We start from the raw sequence: 12,143 nt of genomic DNA on the forward strand, positions 1-12,143 counted from the left end.
CTGATCATTTATGTATACATTTGTCTATATCTATCTCGATTCGTTTTGGCTGTTACAAACAACCGTTATGTGAACAAAATTAATATACCCTTGTGCACAAGTGCGCTCGGGTATAAAAAATTCAAAAATCAACGACAATTGACTTGAAACGTGCACTTTATTATACTAAAATTTGATGGGCTACAAAACTGATTAACCAAAATTATTCTAATATTACATTCCCACTGCACTGAAATCTGGGATTTCGACCTCGAAATCTTAAAAACCGGTTGAACTGTTTCTATCGCGCTCTCTTTGGATTTCGTTGACATTTGCTAATATTTGTTTTGTATTTGTGTGCTTTTTTTATGCAGAGAATTATGAAAATGTATCGGAAATCCTACTGGATTTCGAAAGATTTTGCGAAATCTCAGATTTCAGTGCAGTGGGAATATGCTATAAGACATCGAATTACTAAGTTGAAAATTTCGATGAAAATGTCTTGTATCTATACATGGACTATAAAAAAACAAGAAAAATTTGTTATGGAAAATTTTAATAAATAAAATCGTCAAAACGTCAGGGTATACATATTTTTGCCGCTCACTGTATGTACATAAAAGCAAAGTTCAAAGGAATAACGCTTTGCAGCAGCGGTACGCGCTTTGAGCGAAATTTTTTGCTTATGTTCGTACGTATGTGTGTATATGCTACCAAGCGTTAATCGTTTATACAAAAGTAACGCTACTGGGTCACAATGCGACGTTTTCTTTGATTTTTGAAGCAGCCCTTGAGAGCAGGGTTGCTTTGAAGAGTTCTCCACAAGATACAAGTACGAAACGCTTTGGGCTTTTGTAAACTGAAAATATGTAATTCAAAAGCCGTCAAGTGCGCGTTTTTGTTTTTGTTTTTGTTTTTAAACTCATTCATTTATTCGTTCATTCTGTTATTCAATTGTACCCCAAAAAAAAAAACAAAAAAAAAAAGATTGGTAGTAATCCAAGCGTTTCACTGATAAGTGTAAACAAAAGCAAGAATAGCACACAATAGACGATGCGACGCGCCCATATTTCTGCTGAAAGCAAAAGCCATGCGAGGGGGCGACAGAAATGTAGCGTACTCGTAGGTATGACGTAGGCATGCTAACCGCCATTTTCGCCTCAAGAGTACTGCCAAGTTCAGTGTAACGACTCGGCGTTTTTGTTTGTTTTGCTAATGAGGCGACTGTGAACGAGGTGACGAGGAAACTATTTAAGCACTACACAAAGCTATATCGCCGCGCGTACGGCGCATACGAAAATATAGAAAACCTGTCAGAATACAAGGTACAACCAGCATTGGCAATATTTATGACAAAAATGGATGGAAAAAAATTCAGAAGTGCAGTCCACAATTTTTTAAAATCGCATAATACTAAGTTTACGGTTTGAATGAATGAACGCGTTTTAGCGAACATGTTCTCTCCTGCACGTTTTACAAATTAATTTTATTCCCCCACTTTTTCTTGCGATTACTAAGTTGTCTGGCACAATTAATTGCTCGGCCAAGTGTTGAGTTTAAGTCGAGTGCTCATTTTGCTATCGATTTTAGCGCAACGCGATACTATCATTGCGAAAACAAACACATAATCAAACAAGTGTCTTGAATAGCCAATGTAAACCCGTACATATGTATGTATGTATATGGTTGCTCTACAGACCTGCAAAATCAGCCAACAGCATGAGAATAACCGAGCCAGCCCGAATCTGATACGATGGTATCGTAACATTTTAACGCCACTTTGCTCGCCTATCTGTTCCATTGTACTTAAGTGGAGTAGTGAATATGTAGCGTTAAACCGCCCCGGATATTCGATTAGATTTATGACTTTTGCGATTCAAGTGCAATTGAGTTATGTAGTATTTAGATATATTTTTTTTTTACAAAAAAACACGTATTGAAACTTAACGTATGAGAAATAAAAACAACTTTAACAAATAGATATGTCTTGCATTTGGCTTAGCCATTTATGGATGGTTGGGTTTACACGGATTATGGTTCCTTTGCTTGTTGGCCACTATATGTTTGGGCTGTTAGAATTGCAGATATGTAGGGATTTTTTTTTGCTAATAATATTAACAAACTACTGAGCACTAATCACTCCGTAGGACCTGAATTCGATCCCTGGTGTGAGCAACATGCAATTTAGAAATAGGAGACGGCGTAATATTGCAGGTGTAACAACAGGACGCACACCACAAATTGGAGGAGAAGCTCGGCCAAACACTTAGCAAGAGAGTAAGCGGCAGGATATTATAACAAAATATTCCAAGCACCCAGAAATCGGACGACATATCATTCAATACTAAATGCACTTCACACACTTCTGTATGTTTGTACCCGCATCACTCGGAAACCAATGCATGGAATTGAATGCAGTTTTCACCGATGTATTGCTAGAGGTCTAACTTAAAATATAGAAAAAAATAATAATGAGAGTTTCTACCTGTTTGAAAATTGCAGTTTGAGTAAATTGATAACATAAAGTAAATAATGCAATATGGCTGTCAAAATAAAGAGTTTTAAAAAGGCTTAAAACCGAAAATATTTTTTGGAAGGTTGCCACCTGCTTGAAAATTTTAAATTTAATTTAATTGACAGATAAATTGAATATTGCAATACGGGTGTCAAACTGAAGAGAATTAGGAAAGTTTGCTGCCGGAAATATGTTTGAGGAGGGTTGCCACCTGTTTGAAAATTTGTACAATAAACAATACGGGTACTACACAGCGCAAGCATACTTTTAAGGCACAGTGAAGCACGTCGGGTAAATGCTAGTTATTAATATTATAGTCCATATGCACCGCGACCTCTAAAGCGATCTGTGGTGTGTGCCCTCCGCGCTATATAGAATGGCTTTTGATGTAGCGTAGCACTTCTATTCCATATTTCAAATGGTTTAAGTGAAGCACCACCAAAATGAGCTAGTCCGCGCCTAGCAAAGCGTCACATTCACAAAGAATGTGTTCTGGCATTTCCTTGTCCCACTCATAAAAAAAACGACGTTTGCTGCAGAAAGATTAATTTTACTGAGGTTGTAACGAAGGGAAGTATCCCGTGCATTACCCAGTGAGAGTTTGAAGGGTTCTCTCTGCCTAAATTTAGTAGTTTCGTTGAAGCTTCTTTTGAAGGACAGATAAATAGTTTGGCCTGTCTATGCCCTGGACATTCCCTCCAGTGGCTGTTGTTTATGTGTGCTTTGTTGAGCCCAAAAAAGGGTTTCGGACCATAAAATACTGCGAGGGCTTCTTGTTTCGCTAGGCAGTCAGCCTCTTCGTTATGGTTTCGTCATGCAGCCATGTTATGCAGATTATTCGAACATCCGCGTAGCCTTGCGTTTTACATACTTGGCTGTTCATAGTCCACAAAATGGGAGGGAGTAAACCCTTCGAGGGCACCCCTTGTGGCTGTTATCTATTCTGTCGTGCCACATAATTCCATGCTGAATTTACGTGTTCTTAGCATTGATCGAACCTATTTATTTATTATCCTTGCTCAACAAGGCATCACCTACTGCGTTATATGGTGAAGTGCCAATAACGGCACTCCAGAGTCTGCACAATTTTTAAGATGAGGCTATGAACTGTTCCCTTAGGGTGACTTCTCTGATATACTGATCCAGTATCTTCACCATACGTTTTAGGAAAAAGGAACTTAGGCTAATTGGTCGGTATGACGTGGGTAGTTGTTCCGGTTTACATATTTTTGGTAAAAATGCGACTTTAACCTCAGACTATCTGCTGGGAGTGTGACTGTAAAGTTTGTATCTAATTCCATGCTGAAAGAGACACGGGTATACTCCATCCGGTCCTGCCGATTTGTATGAACTAAATGTTGATAGAGCCCATTACACTAGTTCTACAGCGATGAGCTTTGTGGCAAGGCTTTGCTCTCTTCTAAAAGTGGGTGTTGGAGCACCTAATTCTGGTCGACAGTAGCCTGATGTACCGCCCGTAAAATGGGTTTCTGACTACGAAAAATTCATAGGGGAAAGTAGTTAACTAATCGTTAATATCTTGGTATGAAATAGACACATTAGTATAGTATTTAAGTATTTGAAAGATGAATATGTACCTATCGATCGGCTTCATCAGGTTTGGTGGACTTTTTTCGCTTTGAGTTGAATCTTTTCAGGAAATGCCCATATTTAGTTCCCTCTGAACTTGTGCATTCCTGAGCAGAATTACTTCATTCGCGTTCCTTTGCATAACCGACAATTATTTAAGTTTTTAGGGACTAGGTTATCTATAACTTCCTACACGTCTGCTTGAATATTTTCAACAGTCGGCCAAAAGACTTCGCGGCACAGCCTATGAACTCGATCTCATCTAGAGCACACAAATTTTAATCCCAACTCGCTGATATTTTCTGAGCCGCTTCTTTGCTTATAGACTTATATAAGTAAATATCGCGCATTTATGACGCAAAATTACTCGTTGTATTAGTTGTATTCGATAACAAAATCAGCCAGCACCAGCCAACAATCAAAATCAAGAGCGTAAGCGAAAATTCTCGCCCAAAGAGAAGAAAAAGCAAAAAAGTAAACGAAAAGAAAATTAGCAATCGCTTGCAAAAACAGGAAGAGGAAGACACACCAGCTGACTTTGTTTATGCTTTATTTGTAAACAGACTGAAATTCATGTTGCCTCTATGGAAGAAGAAAGGAAAGTGGACGTTCAATGTTTGCCAGGAACAGTTCTGGAAATAAAAACTAGCACTATTATAAAGGCACATAGCAGACAGCCAAAAAGCATATAAATACCAAAACGCGAAAAATTAAATTCTGCTTGTTTACGAAAATTGCAACCATATGTTTTCAGATCATATGTTTTCGGGATGGATAATTTTTGCTGCCTAAAATTTTTCCAGCACAAAATGAACGTTTGCTCTCTCAATTTTTGAGTGATGGATAATTTTTTGTCGTTATCGAACGCCAACTTGTAAAAATTAGGAAAAACTGTTAACAATTTTTGTGTTGTCGAACGCACCTATTATGTTTCATATTGCTTAAAAATTTGGAGCAAAAATCTTGTTTAGTTTTCGCTTAGAAGATAATATGTAACTTCATTTTCAGCATTTTGAGGGTCAAGTGAAAAAATCTATGCTTATGTTTATTAACGTATACTTGTACATATATACTATTGGTAATTTTGGTCGTCGTGAACATAAACCAATAAGCATTTGCATGTACATACATACATATGTATATTAGGATGTATCACTGTCTATACGAAAAAAATCGGAATTATAAAATTTATTTAAAATATAATAAATTTTATAATTCCGTCAAAATATTTTGGAAAAATATTAAATTTACGTGAACCGGCCCCCCATTTGAAATACTATCTCCTAAAACCGATTTTTGTTTTTAAAGAAAAGTATGTAGTTTTAAAAGTAGTTTTTTTAAGACCACCTCAGAGAGAAGAAGAGGTCTTCATAAAAATGTGCAAAAATGTTCTCAACGGAATCAAAATGAAATTTTAGGATGTATTTTCGAATCACCAAATTTTAATATTTTTTCGCAATATTTTGGTGGAAAAAATATTAACATATAACAAATAATGTGCTGCCAAAGATCTGTCCGTATCACCCTTGAATCCCCCTATACAAATCTGATTTTCGAAGGATTGATTTTAAATGAAAATACAAAGAGCTTAAGAACTTCGATTGAAAAATTTCATCTATCTTTAACTTTATCTGTGGTTATTTAAAAGCTTAAATAATGAAGAGTCTAACTAGTTATATACCACCACAGAGAATAACTGGGCCGAATTATTCCCAATATTTCTACTTATTTAAAGGAGTTTCATAGCTTTTAAAAGGTGAATTCATCTGTAGTTATTTAAAAGCTTAGATATTGAAGTGTCAAGCTTTGAGTAAATACCATCGCTGAGAATAACTGGGCCGAATGATCCGCAAGATTTCTAATCATTTAAAGGAGTTTCATACCTATTAAAAGCTGCACGGAATACTGGAGAAGAGTAAAGAAATTGGCATAGTGGTACTAAAAAATGAGTAATAGCCATTCCCCGAATTGTAAAACATGACACGTAAAATTATTTTACTAGCGTAAAACAGACCTTATCTGTCAAAGACAGAGTTAGCCAATAATAAAGCTTACCTACAACTTAAATTGTTAACAAAATGTAATGAAATTGCGCTGAGGTCTTAATTGGAAAAGTTCAGCCACCTGATGAAGATTTCTGATGCGAAGTGAATGAATTGGGTCAGTGAATAATAAACAGGTACATACATACATAAATATGTATATATCTACATAATTCAGTTCTCTAAGGGATCGCGTAAATACTATATGAATTCATTGCAATTCAATTGCACACAAGTATTTTTATAAATAGTGCATACATGTGTATGCCCTATCAAATAAGAAGCATATTCTGCTATGTCATAAGTGTGATATGGGTATAAGACTCGCAATTGCCTATAGTCAGCATAAATACACGCGAGAACTTGACGTGAAGTGCAACCAACAATGGAGCAACAAGGCGCTCTTTGCACGGTTACATACAAATTGTATAAAAATAATGGCAAATATTCTGTGCTAACAAAAAATTGTGAGTAAAAAATAATAACAAAAAGAACCAGCGAAACATTTTTTATACGAATAAGTAAACACATTAACAATGTGCAAATTCAAAGGCAAAATCGCAAGCAACATGAAGACCAAGCTACAGTGTGTCATTAACACTGAAAATATGTACATATACTCTTGGTGGTCAGCTGATAAAGTCAAGTGCCATGCTATTTTGTTTTCGTTTATTTAATGTTCATATATTTTTTTTATAACTTTACCTAACCAGCGCCACATATGTATATCCACATTTTAAACTTCGTACAAAAATTATGAAAATTCAACAAACTTAAAAATTTCCACCCAAAAACTTTAAACTTTTCATTTTGAATTTTTAGAAAAATTAAAGTGCAAATTTCAAGACGCTGGAAAATCGCGTTGATTTTTAAAAATTTGTTTTTGCTGATGGCGCTAGGCATTTTCTCCCATACAAACGAAATTGTCGAGCATATTTTATATGGAAGAAAATGCACAACACCGTCAACCAAAAAAAAAATATTAAAAATCAACGCGATTTTCTAGCGTCTTGAAATTTGCACTTTAAACTACTAAAATTTAATGAGCTACAAAACTGCATGGTGGGGTGCAATAACACCATACGCAATAAGGCCATATGGTCTTATTTCCATTTTGTTTTAGAAATAAAACCATATGTTGTTATTTCCAATCCAGAAGTGGAATAAAGTCAAATTCAAAATTGCACAATGGAGTTTCCATTTCCAGTTGGAAATAAGGCCGTATCGAAAGTGTGGTTTTACTTCCAATCGCAAAATGAAATAAAGCCATTATGGTCTTATTGTCTATGGTGTTATTGTCTCCCACCAAACTGCATACCCCACATTTTTCTAAAAACTCAAAATAAAAAGTTTAAAATTTTTGGGTGCAAATTTTAAAGTTTTTTGAATTTTCATAATTTTTGTACGAAGTATGAAATGTGGATTTATGTGGCGCCGTTGGGTAAGGTGCTAGACTTTTAAAAAAAAAAAAACAACCATTAAATAAAAAGCAAAAGAAAAATAGCCAAAACTAGTCAAAATGTCACCTGACTTAATCAGCTGACAACAAGGGTATGTATACAACCATATTATGTATTTCGATGTTTGAGGACAAATAAATGACCTAAAGGTCTGATTATTTATACTTCGCATAACTTCGCACAACCATTTGTACCAGTGCAATAGAAATGTAACTTTAACTTTTTTAAAAGTTCTGTTAATTTGTGGGTAATGGAATACATACAAAGTACATACGAAATTACTGTTTAAAGTTTATGCGATGTTGTGCGAAGTTATGCGAAGTATGCATACTTAGACCATAAGTAATTACACATTTAGCGCGCTCTTCTGATTTCATGAAATTTTTATTAAAGAGAGGCGAGGGATGAATGAAAGTTTATATGCAGGCAATTCCAAAATGTAATGAAGGTAAATAGGGCGGGATAAAAGATAAAGTTTGGGGGCTTCGAATTGTAAGAATCCTTACATTTTAGGACATGAATGCTAATTCGTTATTTGCAATTTCGGGGATCTCAGAACCTACATAATGAAACTATAAGCGACCTCTTGCAATGGGGTTGGCATAATTACGAAAAGTACCAATGAATAGCCCAAACTTGCCTCGGATGGGAACCGCTTCTTCAGATTACGACCCCGGTGAGCGCAAAAAGGACTACGATTTGAAGGAAAGCACCTGCGCCTGGATCCGTTAACTGTGAGAAAATGGCGTGTATACCGAGGGCTGTGAGTTTTTCGGAAGAGAGGTGTACACAATTTTGACAGTTAAACTCATTCTCACACTTCCTGAATCGCAAAACGAAGCGTGCACACAACGTTCAGTGTACACTTGGAAACTCACAGCTACAGAATCCAGCCGCTGGAAGATCCAAATTCTTAAAGGCTTCCTCTTCCCGGATTTCTGAAGCCCTCGGGAAGATAAGGCTGACATCCACCACTCCAGCTACCATGTAAAAGAGCGCAAATTCGTTGTCGAGAGGGAGACTCTGTAGCCGCGTACAGTCGTTCACTCCGGAAACGAGTTTCTCGCCACAATCAGCATCGAAGCGAGATTTCTTCAATATCTCGGACGAGGCGCTCAAAGGCCTATTCTATAACCTCTTCGAACACCACACTTACTAGCGCTACGATATTAAAACCGTGCTTGATAGTTTTAGAGCCAGGGCAGGCAAGGAAGCGATATTTGGTCCAACGTTGGAAAATGTAGCCTTCACGACGAAACGTCTGATAATGGACTGAGGTTGGTCGACTTCGCCGGGGCCCGCAGCATGGTAGTCTGCAGCAATAGGTTTCAGCATAAGAATATCCATTAAGATACGTGGCTATCCAGATCGAAAAATTAGAAGCCAAATCGATAATGTCGGGGTAGACGGAAGGCATGTTCCACTTCCCACTTCTAATTGCTGTCAGTTGGCATTTAAGAAAAACAACTGGACTCGACCTAAATCACTTAGGGCCGTTTTCTCAAGTAACCTCTAACTTTAAAGCTCACTTTATATATGTATAAAGATTGCATTAAAATTTATGATTGTGTCTAAAGTAAAGCATTTTATTATCGGTTTTTAATTGATTTACAACCAGGAAACATACACGCGCCAAAAACCGATATACGTAGTTTCATTTTTAATCCAACCTTTAAATATAAAGCAAGTTTTAAAGTTAAAGGTTACTTTAGAAAATGGCCCTTAGTCGATTACAGCGCCAATCAAGAAGGAAATTCATATCCTCAAACAAGCTGGATTGGTTTCATATATGCACATTGTGAAGTAGGTGTTCGATGGTATTTTTCAAAAAAGTATTCAGTTTATCATCTTTCCGTTCAGACTGATGGCTGGAGGCTACACCGTAATGCGACTGGACAGAAATATTCGATGCGGTAGGCAACCACCCTTGTGTATGACTTACGATGTGTTTGCGCGAATTCGAATCATTTGTTTTCGCATCGCATTACAGAGTAACCCCCTGATTAGCTTAAAACTGTTTCAAAATCTAAATAATTATGTCTTAAAATGGCGGTTATCGGTATGTATGTATGTAAGGAGTGATTCAATAAGGTCGGTGTTATGCAGACAAACTTTTGTTTGCCAAATTAAATGGCGGCTGCTTAGTTTGCTCGGAGGTGGTTATGCCGAGTTTGGCACAGGGTTGCACGTTCATTATGGTTTTCATGGCTATTGCCAACACGAAATGAGAATTTCAGATCTACATAACGCGCAAAATTTAAAATTTTTGTATATGACAACACCGAATTTGCTGCAGTTTGACCAAACAAAATTAGTTTGCTGTGAGAGTCGCCAAACTCGCTCTCTCCGAGTTTGCTGCAACAACAATTGCACGCAGTTTGCCAAACAAAATTTCTGCATAACACCGACCTAAGACCGCAGAGGTTCGCGTTTTATTTCATGCGCTGTGTGGCTCGTGGCACCGTCCTATTGAAACCACATGTTTTCCAAGTCCATGTCATCTAATTCAGGATATACAAAGTTTGGTATCATGTCGCAACAACGTCCGTTCATCGTAACAACGTTACCGGCATAATTTTGGGCAGCTTCGGCAGAGCATTTTTGTAGAGTGCGTGCAATTGAAGTCACTGTGTGCGTGCGAACAAGTCCCCTGCAAGAGATTTCTCTAGTCAAAAAATAGTTCAGGATGCGTTTCTTTTTCCACAACACTAGTTTCCGCTCAATATCCGAACGACGGCTTCAACGGACTACTTTTTAATGGAGGTGTCATTGGTGGTGCATTTCAATGTACATAGTTCAGANACGTCAAAAACCGATAGACGTAGTTTCATTTTTAATCCAACCTTTAAATATAAAGCAAGTTTTAAAGTTAAAGGTTACTTTAGAAAATGGCGCTTAGTCGATTACAGCGCCAATCAAGAAGGAAATTCATATCCTCAAACAAGCTGGATTGGTTTCATATATGCACATTGTGAAGTAGGTGTTCGATGGTATTTTTCAAAAAAGTATTCAGTTTATCATCTTTCCGTTCAGACTGATGGCTGGAGGCTACACCGTAATGCGACTGGACAGAAATATTCGATGCGGTAGGCAACCACCCTTGTGTATGACTTACGATGTGTTTGCGCGAATTCGAATCATTTGTTTTCGCATCGCATTACAGAGTAACCCCCTGATTAGCTTAAAACTGTTTCAAAATCTAAATAATTATGTCTTAAAATGGCGGTTATCGGTATGTATGTATGTATGTAAGGAGTGATTCAATAAGACCGCAGAGGTTCGCGTTTTATTTCATGCGCTGTGTGGCTCGTGGCACCGTCCTATTGAAACCACATGTTTTCCAAGTCCATGTCATCTAATTCAGGATATACAAAGTTTGGTATCATGTCGCAACAACGTCCGTTCATCGTAACAACGTTACCGGCATAATTTTGGGCAGCTTCGGCAGAGCATTTTTGTAGAGTGCGTGCAATTGAAGTCACTGTGTGCGTGCGAACAAGTCCCCTGCAAGAGATTTCTCTAGTCCAAAAATAGTTCAGGATGCGTTTCTTTTTCCACAACACTATAGTCCGCTCAATATCCGAACGACGCCTTCAACGGTCTACTTTTTAATGGAGGTGTCATTGGCGGTGCATTTCAATGTACATAGTTCAGAGACAGTTGCCCCATAAGCACTCCAATGTAGACAGTTCAGAGATTATTTAAACGAAAAATCTCGTTCGTTGACGATTGTTGTAGCCGAGCGACCCGTGAGCCGATGCTGCTTAAACAATAACAACGAAATACTTTGTTCGTGCATGTTGATGCTTGCACAGATGAACGAATGGTGGTTAGATTTGAATTTTCTACACTTCGTCTGCCAGCAGAAATCGGTATTTTTTTAAGTATCCAGTGTCCCTCATCGCATAACAAAGCAACCAGTCCATGTCTTGTTCTGTTAGGTAATATCTATGAGCTAGTAACTTTATTTCATGGGGATATTTACGCACTGCAGGGTCGTGCAGTTAAATGAAGCAGAGCGACTATGTATGTATATGCGAATATGAGGCGACGACGCCGGCCGGGCGGACGCTGCCCAGGTCTGTTTTAAAAGTACAATCCGATAACTCGGCAAGCTCAATACACACCAAACCGTACTCGTGCGTTGTGGGCCCATTTAGATGAAAATTTGCTTCAACGCTTATGATTACTTTTTTTTTTTTTTTTGAAAACCCGGCATCAATTTTTGATCACTTTTACGCGTTGTTCAACTGAGTATAGCTCCATGGGTAAAATTTGTTAAAGGCTGTGGTACCAATTTTCTGAAAGAAATGAACATTAACATATAATAAATGGTTCCTCTCAAATATCTATATCACCCTTGTACCGCCCTATATAGGTATGTACATATGTATGTACTATATGTAGCACATTAGGCATCGTACTGTTAAGTCCGAAGATTACCGCAATGCCAAAGTGACATCACGCACTCTGCATCGTGGCATCTTTTGGTTACTAACTAGCATTTTCCATCGGCAGAAAACATACCAATCACAATATTTCTAGCCAGAAACCGAA

The 12,143-nt window shown here is 37.5% G+C and overlaps 1 protein-coding gene across 1 annotated transcript in view; it reads right to left on the reverse strand.

Moving 5' to 3' along the window:
• LOC108372975 (mucin-5AC-like) overlaps nt 1–6,601 on the reverse strand; it is a gene marked incomplete at both ends in the record, with an annotated part of 27,687 nt that extends 21,086 nt beyond the window's left edge. Inside the window, 2 exons of the mRNA XM_017628810.1 lie at nt 6,168–6,178; nt 6,586–6,601. Coding sequence (XP_017484299.1) covers nt 6,168–6,178; nt 6,586–6,601 — 27 coding nt within the window. The remainder of the gene's footprint in view (nt 1–6,167; nt 6,179–6,585) is intronic.
• Nucleotides 6,602–12,143: the final 5,542 nt, after the last annotated feature.

This window comes from Rhagoletis zephyria, unplaced genomic scaffold (genome assembly GCF_001687245.7).
Source record: "Rhagoletis zephyria isolate East Lansing unplaced genomic scaffold, Rhagoletis_zephyria_1.1 Rzeph_scaffold_06221, whole genome shotgun sequence".
Classification (NCBI taxonomy): domain Eukaryota; kingdom Metazoa; phylum Arthropoda; class Insecta; order Diptera; family Tephritidae; genus Rhagoletis; species Rhagoletis zephyria.